The sequence below is a fragment of the Anomaloglossus baeobatrachus genome, chromosome 6 (assembly GCF_048569485.1).
Source record: "Anomaloglossus baeobatrachus isolate aAnoBae1 chromosome 6, aAnoBae1.hap1, whole genome shotgun sequence".
NCBI lineage: Eukaryota > Metazoa > Chordata > Amphibia > Anura > Aromobatidae > Anomaloglossus > Anomaloglossus baeobatrachus.
Window position 1 is genome coordinate 302,372,942 of NC_134358.1, and position 16,639 is coordinate 302,389,580.

Sequence of the window (16,639 nt, forward strand, 5' to 3'; positions counted from 1 at the left end):
TTTGCGCTTGACCTGCTGAGATAGCTTGTAGCGCCCATACGGCTGCGAATGCTGGGACAAAAGAAGCTCCGATAGCTTCATAGATGGATTGCAACCAGAGCTCCATCTGCCCGTCAGTGGCATCTTTGAGCGAGGCTCCATCTTCCACTGCAAGTAATGATCTAGCCGCCAGTCTGTGAGATCGGAGGGTCCACTCTGAGACACTGAGTCCAACCTTTAACCACGTCAGGTGGAAAAGGACAACGTGTATCCTTAAGGCGCTTAGAAAAACGCGTATCTGGACAAGCATGGTGATTCTGGACTGCCTCTCTGGAATCAGAATGGTCTAGAACATACTCTGTGTACGCTTGGGGAACCTGAAGCGGAATTACTCCTGCTGAGAAGCTGACTCCTCCGCCGGAGGAGCTGAGGGAGAAATATCCAGCATTTGATTGATGGACGCAATAAGATCGTTCACTATGGCGTCCCCGTCTGGAGTATTACGATTGAGAGCGCCCTCAGGATCAGAATCCTGATCAGCTGTCTCCGCATCATCAACCAGAGATTCCCCCCGCTGAGACCCTGAACAACATGATGTCGAGGGAAATTCTAAGCGATCCCGCTTAGTCGGTCTGGGGCTGGGGTCTAAGTCAGAACCCTCAGCCTGGAATGTATCCCGGGAGGACACTGTTGGTCCAATTGAGGGGGGGCCAGGGAACAATGATTCAACAGAGTCCCTTTGCTGAGATACCGGCCTGGACTGCAAGGCTTCTAGTATCTCAGCCATAGTCTCAGAGAGTTTTGCTAACTCCATCCCCGTCACTAAGGACCGTGTCAACAGGTGACTCCCCCTGGGCCCCTCTTAGCAGATGCTCTGGCAGAAGAAGAGTCACAGGGGCCACACATTGCACACAATGAGAGTCAATGGAACCTGCCGGCAGCTGGGATGTACAAGCGGCGCAGGCAGCATAATAATCCTGTTTTTTGGCACCCCTGTCTTTGTGGGCGCCATGCTATTGTTTTCCCTGATTAACACAAAAGGGTAAATAGCCATAATGAACTGTGCTCATACAGTGTAAAGTATATAGTAATAACACAGAATGTATCAATACACTACAGCACCCTGGGGCTAACACCACAGGTGCTGCTTACCATCCGCCTAAGGCGGTTGTGAGGCCACCAGAGACCGTGTCTGGGTTTCCCAGGGTTTGTCCCTCTCTGCAGCGTCGGAGGAGCTGACAGGAATGGCTGCAGCGTCCTGACGAGAGGAGGGAGCCGTGGGCGTCTCACACAGTGCACAGTGAGGGGAGTGGAGTATGCAAAGCATGCTCCAGCCCACATGCTGCTCGTTCCGTGCAGCGTCCCGCCCTTCCCCTGCCTGTCAGGGCTGAGGGCGGGAAAAAGGAAGCTAGGCCGCAAGAAAGCCGGGGACTCGAGTATAAGCGTGGCCTCCGTAAAAGCGCGGCCGACGCCGAAGTCCCCGGCGAACTACAAGTCCCAGCCGCGCCGCAGTTTCACATGGCAGCGGCGGTTAGCGCGGTAGCCCCTACATATAAACACACTCAGCGACGCTGAGTGTGTAATGGCACATATAGACCCGGTCAGCGCCGCGGTCCCCGGTGCACTAGCACACCCAGCAAAGCTGAGGTGTTGCTGTGCGCGGTCCCTACAGGGATACAGAGTACCTTCAAGATGCAGGGCCATGTCCCTGAACGGTACCCGGCTCCTATCCAGCAGTCTCCACAGGAGTTGTGGATGAAGCACGGTCTCAGTGCCTGGAGACCGATAGGATCCCACTTCACCCAGAGCCCTGAGGGGATGGGGAAGGAAAGCAGCATGTGGGCTCCAGCCTCCGTACCCGCAATGGATACCTCAACCTTAACAACACCGCCGACAAGAGTGGGGGTGAGAAGGGAGCATGCTGGGGGCCCTATATGGGCCCACTTTTCTTCCATCCGACCTGGTCAGCAGCTGCTGCTGACCAATCTGTGGAGCTGTGCTGTGCATGTCTGCCTCCTTCGCACAAAGCATAAAAACTGAGGAGCCCGTGGGAGCACGGGGGGGTGTATAGGCAGAAGGGGAGGGGCTTAACACTTTTGAGTGTAATACTTTGTGCTGCCTCCGGAGGCATAGCCTATACACCCCAATTGTCTGGGTCTCCCAATAGAGCGACAAAGAAACACTGGTTTATTAGGCCTACTAAGGAGGTACTTTGGAATATTCACATTCCTCTGTTAATTTAGTTATTTGACATGCCCCCTCCCCTGTCTGTGTTTAGTAGCAGTTTTCCTTGCTTTCTACTAGTTACTGAACTCCCAGAGCGACATGTGCGTGTCAATAGCATATGCACCACAAGCATTACGGACCCAACTTAGCCGACTGCCGGCAGATGCAGGTATACCATTACCATGCATTCCACGAGAAATTGGAAGTGATGCTTGTGGCTCATTGACATGCACTGTACGTTCCATTACAGAACCGTCTAACCGGAAATAACCTCCCTGTTGGCAGGATGGACGTCACGTGCCACAATATGCGGTTTATTCTCTTGTCCTTTTGATCTGACTTGGTACTTAATGATCTCAAATGAATTGTGCTAAAAATCATTTAGGTGTAGGCTATATGTTTGTGTGTATTTTTATGGCTAAGAGGCTTTTTTAATATACTTCATTAAAAATTAAAAGGGAATCTATCACCAGGTTTTTGCTCCCCCATCTGAGAGTGGCATAATGTAGAGACAGAGACCCTGATTCCAGCGATGAGTCACTTACTGAGCTATTTGCTGTCATTTTGATATAATCAATGTTTTCTCTCCTGCAGATCTAGTAGTTATACAGAGCTCATGAATTTGCTGAACTACAAAGTATATCAAAACTACACTAAGCATCCTAGTGAGTGACATCGCTGGAATCAGGATCTCTGTCTCTACATTATGCTGCTCTCAGATTAGGTGCCAAAAATCTTCTGACAGATTCCCTTTATGTTTTAATATTATCTATTCCTGCCAGAATATATCACATGGCTGTCATTAAAAAAAAAAAAAAGGAAAAATTGTGGCTCAAAGACAACTTTGATGCAAAAATTAAAAATATCGTCATGTCATAAAAAGCTAAAACTATCCAAGTCAGTATGCTGTTAAAAATGATGGAAATTAAAACACGTAGCACATTAGAAAGCAGCACAAAGTTGTATAACCAAAACCAGAGCTACCCATTTCATATCCTTCCATGCAAGAAAAAGATATTTAAATGCAAACATTTCAAAAACTGAGAAAGATCCATGTTATCGGTTTTAGAGGCAATTTTCGTTTAAAATAATAATAAAATAATAACAGAGTACGGATTTAAAACTTGCCCAGAGGATTTCTTTGATGTGCCAGGAGAAGCCTCCGCCTCTGCCAAAAACAAGTCAACACACAGTGAGTAAATGGAAGTTGACTATCATTGAAACATGAAGACAATATAGTATTACACCTTCTGACATTAACAAGGCAGTGTGCTAGACCAGTGTGTCCCAACCACGGTGCCGCTAAACCCCCCCAAAGGTGGCGTAACACTCCAAAGATGGCAGCAGTGTCCCAAGCAGGAGGTCACTTCTGGCTTACAAAGTATTAATGGTGACTGGCTCTACAAAGTATTAGCACTGCAAGAAGCCATATTCGGCTTCCTGTGTTCATGTTTTCAGCCTTCCAAATATGTTTTGAACAACAGGAAAACATGTATCCGGAGATTTCAATTAAAAAAAAAACCAACAAAAAACATTTATTTTAGTCCACTAAAAACAAGATGCATAAAAAAAAAAAAAAAACCAAGTTCTTTTTCACAGCCATGTAGAGTAACAAGCCAAGACAGATTTATATGCAGAGAAAGGTGGGGGGAGGGGGAGGAGTAAAAGTCATCACCATTCAATAAAGAGCACATTATTAGGGTTGGACAGGAAGCATTTATAACAATGAAAATGTATAGGCATATTTTCATATAGACTGGGATATGGTTATTTTTGAGTATAAATCCAGGTATGCAGGTTTCCATATCAAACGGGCTTCAACCATTAAATATTTTCTTTTACAATCCCCACCCTGAATAGGTCTGTTAACCCTCTTTATTGCCATAACTTTGAGGAGAGACAAATCAACCAAATGGACGTCTAAAAAAAAAAAAAAAAAAAAAAGTTGTGACACTAGGCATTTTGTAACTTAAGATGAGATAAAGTTGGGGGAAGGAGGGAGAGTCAGTCGAGGGGAGGGTGGGGGGTTCTGGGAGTCAGTCGAGGGGGGGGGGGGGTGAGTCAGTCGATGGGGGGGAGGGAGAGTCAGTCGATGGGGGGGAGAGAGAGTCAGTCGATGGGGGGGAGAGAGAGTCAGTCGATGGGGGGGAGAGAGAGTCAGTCGATGGGGGGGAGAGAGAGTCAGTCGATGGGGGGGAGAGAGAGTCAGTCGATGGGGGGGAGAGAGAGTCAGTCGATGGGGGGGAGAGAGAGTCAGTCGATGGGGGGGAGAGAGAGTCAGTCGATGGGGGGGAGAGAGAGTCAGTCGATGGGGGGGGAGAGAGAGTCAGTCGATGGGGGGGGAGAGAGAGTCAGTCGATGGGGGGGGAGAGAGAGTCAGTCGATGGGGGGGAGAGAGAGTCAGTCGATGGGGGGGGAGAGAGAGTCAGTCGATGGGGGGAGAGAGAGTCAGTCTATGGGGGGAGAGAGAGTCAGTCGATGGGGGGGAGAGAGAGTCAGTCGATGGGGGGGAGAGAGAGTCAGTCGATGGGGGGGAGAGAGAGTCAGTCGATGGGGGGGAGAGAGAGTCAGTCGATGGGGGGGAGAGAGTCAGTCGATGGGGGGGGAGAGAGAGTCAGTCGATGGGGGGGAGAGAGAGTCAGTCGATGGGGGGGAGAGAGAGTCAGTCGATGGGGGGGAGAGAGAGTCAGTCGATGGGGGGGAGAGAGAGTCAGTCGATGGGGGGGAGAGAGAGTCAGTCGATGGGGGGGAGAGAGAGTCAGTCGATGGGGGGGAGAGAGAGTCAGTCGATGGGGGGGAGAGAGAGTCAGTCGATGGGGGGGAGAGAGAGTCAGTCGATGGGGGGGAGAGAGAGTCAGTCGATGGGGGGGGAGAGAGAGTCAGTCGATGGGGGGGAGAGAGAGTCAGTCGATGGGGGGGAGAGAGAGTCAGTCGATGGGGGGGAGAGAGAGTCAGTCGATGGGGGGGAGAGAGAGTCAGTCGATGGGGGGGAGAGAGAGTCAGTCGATGGGGGGGAGAGAGAGTCAGTCGATGGGGGGGAGAGAGAGTCAGTCGATGGGGGGGAGAGAGAGTCAGTCGATGGGGGGGAGAGAGAGTCAGTCGAGGGGGGGTGGAGAGTCAGTCGAGGGGGGGTGGAGAGTCAGTCGAAGGGGGGGTGGAGAGTCAGTCGAAGGGGGGGTGGAGAGTCAGTCGAGGGGGGTGGAGAGTCAGTCGAGGGGGGGGTGGAGAGTCAGTCGAAGGGGGGGTGGAGAGTCAGTCGAAGGGGGGGTGGAGAGTCGAGAGGCGAGGGGGGAGGCGAGGGGGGAGGCGAGGGGGGAGGCGAGGGGGGAGGCGAGGGGGGAGGCGAGGGGGGAGGCGAGGGGGGAGGCGAGGGGGGAGGCGAGGGGGGAGGCGAGGGGGGAGGCGAGGGGGGAGGCGAGGGGGGAGGCGAGGGGGGAGGCGAGGGGGGAGGCGAGGGGGGAGGCGAGAGGGGAGGCGAGAGGGGAGGCGAGAGGGGAGGCGAGAGGGGAGGCGAGAGGGGAGGCGAGAGGGGAGGCGAGAGGGGAGGCGAGAGGGGAGGCGAGAGGGGAGGCGAGAGGGGAGGCGAGAGGGGAGGCGAGAGGGGAGGCGAGAGGGGAGGCGAGAGGGGAGGCGAGAGGGGAGGCGAGAGGGGAGACGAGAGGGGAGGCGAGAGGGGAGGCGAGAGGGGAGGCGAGAGGGGAGGCGAGAGGGGAGGCGAGAGGGGAGGCGAGAGGGGAGGCGAGAGGGGAGGCGAGAGGGGAGGCGAGAGGGGAGACGAGAGGGGAGACGAGAGGGGAGACGAGAGGGGAGACGAGAGGGGAGACGAGAGGGGAGACGAGAGGGGAGACGAGAGGGGAGACGAGAGGGGAGACGAGAGGGGAGACGAGAGGGGAGACGAGAGGGGAGACGAGAGGGGAGACGAGAGGGGAGACGAGAGGGGAGACGAGAGGGGAGACGAGAGGGGAGACGAGAGGGGAGACGAGAGGGGAGACGAGAGGGGAGACGAGAGGGGAGACGAGAGGGGAGACGAGAGGGGAGACGAGAGGGGAGACGAGAGGGGAGACGAGAGGGGAGACGAGAGGGGAGACGAGAGGGGAGACGAGAGGGGAGACGAGAGGGGAGACGAGAGGGGAGACGAGAGGGGAGACGAGAGGGGAGACGAGAGGGGAGACGAGAGGGGAGACGAGAGGGGAGACGAGAGGGGAGACGAGAGGGGAGACGAGAGGGGAGACGAAATATGGGCATGGGGAGCAGGGGCAATCATGTGTCCGCTATTAAAAAAAATGAATATTCACTGCATAATGCCGGGCGTGGGGAGTAGTGAATATTCAATTTGGATTGGGGTACTTTCACACTTGCGTTGTTTTTCTTTCCGTTACAATCCGCCCTTTTGGAAAACAGCGGAATCCGTTAACGGATTCCGCTGTTTCCCATAGACTTGTATTTGTTGACGGATTGTACCAAAAGGACTTGCGTTGCTTCCGCTGGGCGACGCTCCATTGCTTCCGCCCAGCGGGAGGAACGCAGCATGTAACGTTGTTTTGAGCAGCGGAATCCTCTGGATTTCACTGCGCATGCTTTTTTTTTTTTTTTAAATCAAACTTTATTTTGGCTCGTGGTGGCCGAACGTTCAGCTGAGCGCCCGGCCGTCGGCAAGCGACAGCGCTCAGCTGAGCAACCGGCCGCCGGCAAGTCACAGCGCTCAGCTGAGCGCCCGCCCGCCGGCATGCCCGGGCGCCGGCAAGTGACAGCGCTCTGCTGAGCACCCAGCGGTCGGCTGCAGGGAGCGATCAGCTGAGCACCCAGCGGCCGGCTACTGGGAGCGATCAGCTGATCACCCGGCGGCCGGCTGCAGGGAGCGATCAGCTGATCACCCGGCGGCCGGCTGCAGGGAGCGATCAGCTGACCAACCGGCGGCCGGCTGCAGGGAGCGATCAGCTGATCACCCGGCGGCCGGCTGCAGGGAGCGATCAGCTGATCACCCGGCGGCCGGCTGCAGGGAGCGATCAGCTGATCACCCGGCGGCCGGCTGCAGGGAGCGATCAGCTGATCAACCGGCGGCCGGCTGCAGGGAGCGATCAGCTGATCAACCGGCGGCCGGCTGCAGGGAGCGATCAGCTGATCACCCGGCGGCCGGCTGCAGGGAGCGATCAGCTGATCACCCGGCGGCCGGCTGCAGGGAGCGATCAGCTGATCACCCGGCGGCCGGCTGCAGGGAGCGATCAGCTGATCACCCGGCGGCCGGCTGCAGGGAGCGATCAGCTGATCGTTCACAATAGTCTGCCGCTGGTAAAACTGTAAAAAAAAAAAAAAAATCAAAACGAATTGCTTTGTTTTGCAGCATTCGTTGTGCCACTATATGCAACACATCCGTTGCATCCGTTACACAACGCAATGCAACGGATACCGTTCAACGCAAGTGTGAAACTAGCCTTAGCCGGTAGGTGACGTTGGCGTGTAACTTTAGGCGCCTGGCAATGACATCATGCGCTGCCTCACTTACACACCAAAGTCAGTTGCCAGCATCAGAAGAGAAGAGCAGAATTGCTTTTTTTTGTGGCATAACATGAGGCATATATACCAGGATGGGCACATGATGGGGATAATATATACCAGGATTGGTGGGATATTATATACCTGGAAAGGGCCAAGGATGAGGATCTTGTATACCTGGAAGGGGCCAGGATGGGAGACACTACTCCCATAACAATGTCAGCAGGACATCCTACCCAGTGCGTCACAAGCACATTTTTTTCACTTCAAATTTTTCCTTTAATATTTTCCGCTTCTAAAACCTAGGTGTGCCGTAGATATACAGTACATACATACATATACATACACACACATTTATTTTACTCACTTATACGGCGCTCTTAATTTCATAGCGTTTTACAGGCGTTCTCATCACTGTCCCCATTGGGGCTCACAGTCTAAGTTCCCTATCGGGATGTCACCCATGGAAAAACAGGATACACAATAAATATATAAAATGTCATATATAGATATATGTGAACACATATATTAGTTTTACAGACAACAATACCTATAGTATACAGTGCAAGGTCTTAGAAAATGACCATCACCAATGTGAATACTGCATACACCTACCTGCGGCAGGGTTGGAAGATGGGGAGCTAGATACAACAGACAGCGGGGACCTTGGGGCAGTCTGCTCATCTTCCCGTTTTTCAGTTTTAGATTTCTTCTTTGCAGGTACATCTGACGTTTGTACAGTATAAAAAAAAAAAGGTTTATTGAATGCTATTGTCAGACTGTATTAATTCCATACATTATATATACACCAGGGAGATCTCTCAGAAATTATTTAGACACTGGTGAGAATAATAGAGCGGGTGGATGAAACAACAGAGGTCTAAAATCTTATACTTCATTTTAAAGTTGTAATTTGTGCTAATGTTTTAAAGCCCCACTCCAGCTTTTTTTGAGTGGTGCTTTAAATTTAAGTCCACTGACCCCTGTACTAAATTCACCTGCCAATATCTTCATCTTTTTCCAGCATCGCTCCGGTCAGTCTACGATTCGTGCCAGTAGCTCCAGTGGTTCATGGAGTGCGACAGAGGTCACAACTCAATACATCTCTATGAGAACCTTGTTCTGGTTCTCAGAATTGCACTGGGAGCTTGGGAAGTAACTTCTGACTTTCGGCCAGTCAGAAGTTACAGACACAAAATGGCGCCATGGGACTGGACCGGAGTCGAAAAACGATGAAGCCGCAGGAGGGTAGGTATAATACAGGGGGCTTACATTTAAAGCACCACTCCAGTGCTGAACAAAAAAATAAACCCTGGAGTGCTGCTTTCAGTGACTGGATGTTCCTGAGAATGTTATCTAGCAACCAATGCCACTGTGCGAGTCTTCCGTTATTTCCATATGTTATGCAGCATTTTTTAGATTGGTTATGGAGATGTTTGATGCCGATCTAAATAATAGAATATTCATTCCAGCAAATCTGTGAAACTATTACATTTCTCATCAGAATGGAGAAATTAGGATTTTACAAGTGATGGGTAAACTGAGCCATAATAACCTTATTTCACTTCAAAAATACGGCTACGGGTGTTTGGTGATGGAAAAATGCAGAATGAAGAAATAACTGAATTCAACTGCTAATACCAGTGACAACAGCCATGGAAATGGACATTCATGGGGGAAACGGGTGTTATTGGGAAAATAAATGCATATGCTACACTTAGATTATATGGCACACACATGCAAAACAAAACCATACAATGCAGAGGAGTAAAAATGAATAATTAATAACTGAGGAGTATGGCAGAAATAAAGAGTAATGATACCTGAACTTGATGGGGCATACTCCGAAGCAGAAGAGTCACAAGATGCGGGGGAAGCCGGATGATCATTGTCGTCATTTGTCTCATCTAAGATAACCATGTGGCTGCGGGACAAGTGGTCTATTGGGTGTAAATGTTAAACAAGAAAGTAAAGGACAAGAATATATAAATTAAACATTTGTATCTTAGGGTACTTTCACACTTGCGTTAATTACCTTCTGGCGCAATCCGCCCTTTTGGAAAACAGCGGAATCCGTTAACGGGAGCAGACATGGCACAGGACTGGAGATGGACGCAGCGGTGGTGGTACCGGGAGGATTCATGCTTCTGTATTTACTGACAGAAGGAATCCTCTTCCTGTACATGTCACTTTACTACCCACCCCTTGCGTTTATAGCTGCGTTTTTACTCGAAACGCACTAAAACGCAGCTATATTTGCAATTTGCGTTTTTCATTGCGTTTTTTAACATCTCATTGAACTCAATGGGTGGAAAACACAGTGAAAAACGCAAAAATAATTGACATGCTGAGTTTTTGTGCAGACAGCAAAAATGAAAACTCAGACTTTGCTGGGGAAGCAAAGACATGCAGTTTTCTGAGCAAAAACGCACCCGAAAAACGCGCAAAAACGCCGCGAAAAACGCACTGTGTGAAGTTACCCTAAGTATGAGGTGAACTCCTGGTACATAGTAATTAAGCAGTCAAGAAGGAGTGACACTTGCAGACTCTGCTCTTGGACTGTAGCGAGTTGGATGTCATAATGTATTAACAATGTTAAATTATTGGCATATTATGGATTTGAAAACATACTTTTTGGAGCTTTTAATGTATTTTTCCCCCACTTTCCCTTAGTTATACTGTAATCATAAATGGAAGCGCAACTTAAAAGGGATTTTCCCAAAATAAAAGGATGGCTTTAATCAATAAATCTTGAAATAATAATAATTTCCACAATTGGAGGTGTTTACAAATAATGTCCCTGTGCTGAGATAATCATATATGTGCTCCTGCTATGTGCTGTGTAATGGCTGTGTCTGACTGTACAGGGACATGGTCTGATCACACCACATCTCATGGACAAGGGAGGAAGTAGACAGACAGGACAGCACAGAATCACAAATAATTCTTTGGGATAAAACATTTTATAAAAACAAGCAGGAAAATAAATGTTTTACCTCACAAAAAGAATCAGCTCTGACCCCGTGCTGTGCAATCAGAACATGTCCCTGTATGGTCAGACACGACCATTACACAGTACATAGCAGGGGCACATGTTTAAGATTATTTTAACAGAGGAATATTTTTTTAGGCACATCCAATTGTGAAAATCTTATTATTCCAAGATCAATTGATTAAAATCAACTATAAAATTAACTTTGTTAGTGGGAGAGCCCCTATAACTTGCAGTTACCGATGTAGTACAGGTACATGGCATTCCACTAGACATTTCTAGGAATATTTTGAAAACAATAATCAATCATTGGTAAAACTGTGCCAATTCCACGCAGACAAGGTTTTTTTTTATTTAAATGTGGGATTTAGTTAGTCAGTCAGATTTTGCAGCCCCACCACTGCCCTGTGTGCAAGTTACCTTCACGGTCATAGGCTATGCTACCCACAGAAGTAGCTTTATCTTCCTGCAGGAGGCTATTTGTGGGACAGCAAAATGTGACAAACAGAAAATCTCAGACAAGTAACAAAAGTATATTTTGGAGTAGAAGACGAACTTTTTAGCAAGAAAAAAAATCTTGCTGAAAAGTGTGTCGACGCTGCAGAGCTTTGCACATGCTTGTGTAACGTGCATGCAGCTGTGTAGCGTACGTGTGTGTGCTGCAGAGAGGGTAAGTAAGTGTGTGCTGTAAATTTAGGTGTTTTTCTGCAACATGTGTATTATACACAAACAGAATTATTACCTCCATATTCTACCCTAGGGTGTTAAAATTAGTGATATTGACTTCTGCACACCACCAGGGAAGTTTCATTAGTAGGAAACATGGGATGCTTCTTTTTTTAAAGGTTCTTTCTATACTCCACAAAAATATGGTAACTGGTCTGACCCTACCCAATCAGATGATTACCTGAAGTAGTTGCCGCAGTCTCAGATTCTGAAGAATCACAAGAAGCGGGGGAAGCAGCATTGGAATTTGGTAGATCTTCTTCAGTCTGATCTAGTACAACCATATGCTCCAGGGTGAAAGTGTCATCTACAATTTGTGAGACATAAGAAAATAAGAAAAAAATAAGCAAGTTTGCAGTTTACTTTCAAACGTTCTCAGCAGATCCCCAGCCAGAAGATTCCTTGTAATACATAAGCATGTCATCTCTGGGGAGGCTATTAGCTGTTAGGTAGTTTTAACAGGCAGTGTAGGTGATAGCCAGCCATGTAACGTTTAGGAATTTATCCAGAGTAGTGTCGGTCCGCGGCCGCACTAATCTAATACGGAATTGGCTTCCCACCTGCCAATTTTAATCCTTGTCCATTTATATAATTTAATAAAGTTTATTTGATTAGGTCTTTAGTTAGGGTACCTCTTGTTGCCCATTGGGCAAATAGTGTTCGTATATTTACCCCTACCGCTGACCAGGTGTGACAATCAGAGGTTAGTGTTTGTGCATTACCTTCCATAGACTCATGCTCCAACTTTGATTGCTGCTGGAAAAAGACAAAAAAAAAAAAGTTATATATATATACAGTATGTATAATTATCTATCTATCTATCTATATATATAGATATATATATATATATAGATATATATATATATACACACACACACATACACACACATTACAAAGGATTTGTAGTCACTGTCAATGTTTTCACCATGAACTATTTAGACCAACGCTTGATACTAGTGATAAGCGAGCACTACAGTGATCGGTGCTCAGTACGCGTACTAATGAGTGAATGCTACGGTGCTCGAGTGCGCTTTACTGGAGTCGAGCAGGTCAGATGCTTGGGCAGACTCAACTTGAGTAACGAGTCCACCTATATACAGCCAGCCATGAACAGAACATTTCTGGGGGGGGGGGGCACGACATCCAAAAGAGACTGCAAGTGGAGTGGCTCTCATTGGGGTGCCAGCTTGCATCATTCTTTGGAGCGCATTCGATGTATCATGAACTACACATCTGAGCACACACGATACTTGGCTGAGCACCGAGCACACCTGAGCATCCGGATGCTCAATTGAGCATCGAGCAGTGTTGAGCATGCTTACTCATTACTTCATACCATTAGGGAAGACTTATCCTCAAAGGCACACTAAACCCAAGCTCAGCCATGTCCTCTTCAGCTACATGATCCTGGGTCTTGCTGTAAAAAAACTGACTGCAGCAGAAGCTAACTTATTTTGCTATATGTACAAGACCACACATGAAAACTAACGCCCATTCGGCTAAAAGGTTTGAGTTTCCCCTCAAAAAATAATGACTGCCCTAATTAGCAGAAACCCCCCAGTATATCTACAAGATGGACAGTTTCAGGACCGTATAGACAAAAAAAATAAAAAAGAATAAAAAGGGAAACTATACTGTATTTCTTATTTAAGTTAGCAAAGAAAAAATGTAAGATAATGGCGGGTCTGTTTCTGATTAATGGCTAAATGTGGCTAAGTGGTACATTGTATATTTTAGTGAATTGCTCAAATTCATCATGGATATGATGCACTGGTCTGTTCACCTATATAAGGTCGGTTTCACACCTGCGTTCAGCGCAATCCGCCGCTATGGAGAATAGCGCAGTCAGTTAACGCACTGCGCTATTCTCCATAGACTTGTATGGACGACGTACTGTAATGCAAGTGTCGGCGTTGCATCTGCTGCACGACGCAGCGTTGCTATTTTGACGCTGCGTCGGGCGGAAGGAACGGTGCATGTAGCGTTTTTTGTGTCGTTAAAATATCGCACCTTGACGAATTCCGTTAGTATCCGCCAAGGTGTGTAATGATTGTCTATGGCGGCGGAGTTCGCCGCAATGCGCTAAGCAGCGGAATCCGCTGACTGTTCCCGTCACGTTCTACTGAGCATGCTCAGCATGTCCAGCAGATCGATCTAAATCGTTTAAAATCACTCCTGGTCTCTCTCCCCCCTCTTTCATACTCACCGATCACGGGCGCGGCGCTGCACGGCTGTCACAAAGCTGTGGCGGCTTTTCCTCTTTTGAAAATGCCGGCCGCTCATTGATCCATCTCGTATTCACTGCTTTCCCTTCCCACCGGCGCCCATGATTGGTTACAGTAAGACCCGCCGCCACGCTGAGTGACAGCTGTCTCGCTGCAACCAATCACAGCCGCCGGTGGGCGGGTCTGTCGTGCAGTAAAATAAATAATTTTTAAAAAAAACAGCTGTGGCCGCGGGTCACCTGAGTGACTGCACAGCTGATCACACGGCTCACTGCAGTCACTCAGGGGATTTGCGGTCACCTCTCTCTCCTCCCGACCGCAAATATCCTTTCCCGATGAAACAAAAAAAAAAAAAAAGAAAACGTTCTGTTAAAGGAATCCGTTGCTTTATTAGCTCACTATTTGCAACGCATCCGTCACATGCGTCACACAGCACGCTGACGGATGCCTCACAACGCAAATGTGAAACCGGCCTAAGGGTATGCGCACATGATCTGGAGTGCCAGTGTTCTCAAAGCAGGATACTTTGCCTTCCAGAGACGCTAGCGTCTTGAGTGAGAGGACGTCCATGCACACGATTAGGATCACTGACACAACGTAGTTTCTCAGTGTTCTCTTACTCATAGCGCTAGCATCTGTGCAAGAATAAATTGACATGCTGCGGCTTGGAAATCCGCACCGCATGTCAGTGTACGGATCATCTAAAAGAAGCACAGTGAGCTTGGGATTTCTATAAACCCCATCCTCTGGCCTTGTACTGTACGACGCAGCGTTTTGGATGCAGCAAATAAAAACAATGAATCCTAAACGCTGTTAACACTCGTGTGCCCTCACCCTAACAACACTGAGCTTCAGCATCCAAAAGCATGGTGATGTTTAATGGCAACGTTCTTGTCAGTTTTGAAAAAAAAAAAATGATTTCTGCAAGACTTTTTTTTTAAAACATGGGAATCTATGGAAATGGATCTGTTAATTCATTGGTATTTAACAATCTGTTTTTTTCTTACAATTGTGAAGCATTCCTTTTTTGCTTACTGGATCAGTTTCACATGGAAGATAAATAGCAATAAGTTAAAAAAAAAAAATGGATCCGTTTTCCTTAGACTCCAATGTAAAAAAAAAACAAAACAGATCCTGCAAAAAAAAACAAACAATTTTTTCAAAATGGACAAAAAAAAAAAAGTTGAGTTTGCACAATTTTTTTTGCCAATGGTTCAATCCTGACCTGTTCTAATGGATGATTACTGAACATGTGAACTTAGCCTTAGAGAGGCCGACTGCACATCACATGTGAAAAAAAAAAACAAAACAGATTTTTGTGTACTCACCGTAAAATCGTTTTCTCTTAGCCATCATTGGGGGACGCAGGACCATGGGTGTTATGCTGCTTATCCCTAGGAGGACACTAAGTAGATGCAAAGATGTTAGCTCCTCCCCTGCAGTACACACCCCCTGGCCCAGGCAGGCTACTTCAGTTTTAGTACCCAAGCAGTAGGAGAACAAGTAACAACAAACGTGAGTGAATACTCCTAACAAAAAAGTATTGAGAAACAAAAAATTAAGGCCCAACAGGGCAACAGGGTGGGTGCTGTGTCCCCCAATGATGGCTAAGAGAAAACGATTTTACGGTGAGTACACAAAAATCCGTTTTTCTCTGATGCCTCATTGGGGGACACAGGACCATGGGACGTCCTAAAGCAGTCCCTGGGTGGGTAAACAATAAACAACGCAACCCAAGGACTAGGAACCAGTCCCGGATAGCCAGGAGCGCCTAGTGAGATAGGTGCTCTACTGTCGTTTTCAGAATTTTCCTACCTAGGTTCGCCTCAGCCGAAGCCTGGGTATGGACTTGGTAATGCTCTGAAACAGTATGTAGGCAAGACCAGGTCGCAGCCTTACACTGAAGTCTGATGCCTAATGGCCCAAGAGGCACCAACTGCTCGCGTGGAATGAGTCCGCAGCCCACTAGGAATAGGCTTGAGTTGCAGGCTGTAGACCTGATGGATCACAGAGCGAATCCAGCGACAAGCGTTGCCTATGAAGCTGCCTGTCCTTTCTTAGGCCTTTCAGGAATGATGAACAAGGAGTCCATGTTTCTAAAGAGGCTGTACTGGATACGTAATATCTGAAAACCCTCACAAGGTCTAGCGAACGTAGAGACTTATCCACCCTATGGACTGGGTGTGGACAAAAAGGAAGGCAGAACTATGTCCTCGTTCAAATGAAACGGGGAAGTAACCTTCAGAAGAAAATCTGGAAGGGGGCGTAGAACCACCTTATCCTGGTGAAAGATCAGAAAGGGTTCGCGGCAAGAGAGTGCTGTCAGTTGCAAAACTTGTCTGATAGACGTAATCGCCACTAAGAATGTTATCTTCCAGGAGAGAAGAGCAAGAGAAGATTCCTTAAGACGTTCAAAGGGGCACCTCTAGAGGCTGTCCAAAACGAGATTGAGGTCCCATGGCTCCAGCGACCGTTTGTACGGGGGAACTAGATGGGAAACGCCCTGGAGGAAGGTCTTGACTTGCGGATTGCAAGCTAGACGGCATTGATAGAATATTGAGAGAGATGAAACCTGCCCCTTAAGGGAGCTGAGGGCCAACCCCTTTTGCAACCTGACTGCAAAAAAAAAAAATCAAAAAGGGAAAGTTTTCCAAGTACGGTAGTAAATACAGGATGAAGGCCGGCTTTCGGGCACTGATCATGGTGGAGATGACCGTGGGAGAGAATCTCGCTCTTGTTAAAGTCTAGGTCTCAATGGCCAGGCCTTCAGCTTCAGGGCTCTGAAGTTCTAATGGGAAATGGGCTCTTGGGTCACCAGGTCTGGGATGCTTAAGAGGCGCCATGAGCAATTGTATTAATTCAATGTCCCAGGCGCGCCTGGGCCAGTCCGGTGCTATTAGTATCACTGGAACTTCTTCTGCCTTGATCTTCCGGATTACTCGCGGCAGCAGGGGCAGAGCTGGAAATATGTAAAGTAGACGGAAGAGACTTCAGGAAG

The 16,639-nt window shown here is 48.2% G+C and overlaps 1 protein-coding gene across 4 annotated transcripts in view; it reads right to left on the reverse strand.

The window, feature by feature from the left end:
* Window positions 1–16,639, reverse strand: part of LOC142243224 (uncharacterized) — a 137,889-nt gene that overhangs the window by 47,115 nt on the left and 74,135 nt on the right. For 2 of the 4 annotated variants that reach the window (XM_075314898.1, XM_075314896.1), the window contains 5 exons: window positions 12,139–12,169; window positions 11,598–11,723; window positions 9,522–9,638; window positions 8,314–8,424; window positions 3,334–3,373 (listed from right to left, as the gene is read on the reverse strand). In XM_075314898.1, the coding sequence (XP_075171013.1) occupies window positions 3,334–3,373; window positions 8,314–8,424; window positions 9,522–9,638; window positions 11,598–11,723; window positions 12,139–12,169 (425 nt within the window). Of the gene's footprint in view, window positions 1–3,333; window positions 3,374–8,313; window positions 8,425–9,521; window positions 9,639–11,597; window positions 11,724–12,138; window positions 12,173–16,639 lie in introns of all 4 variants that reach the window. The other 2 variants (XM_075314897.1, XM_075314895.1) reach the window with 1 other exon arrangement.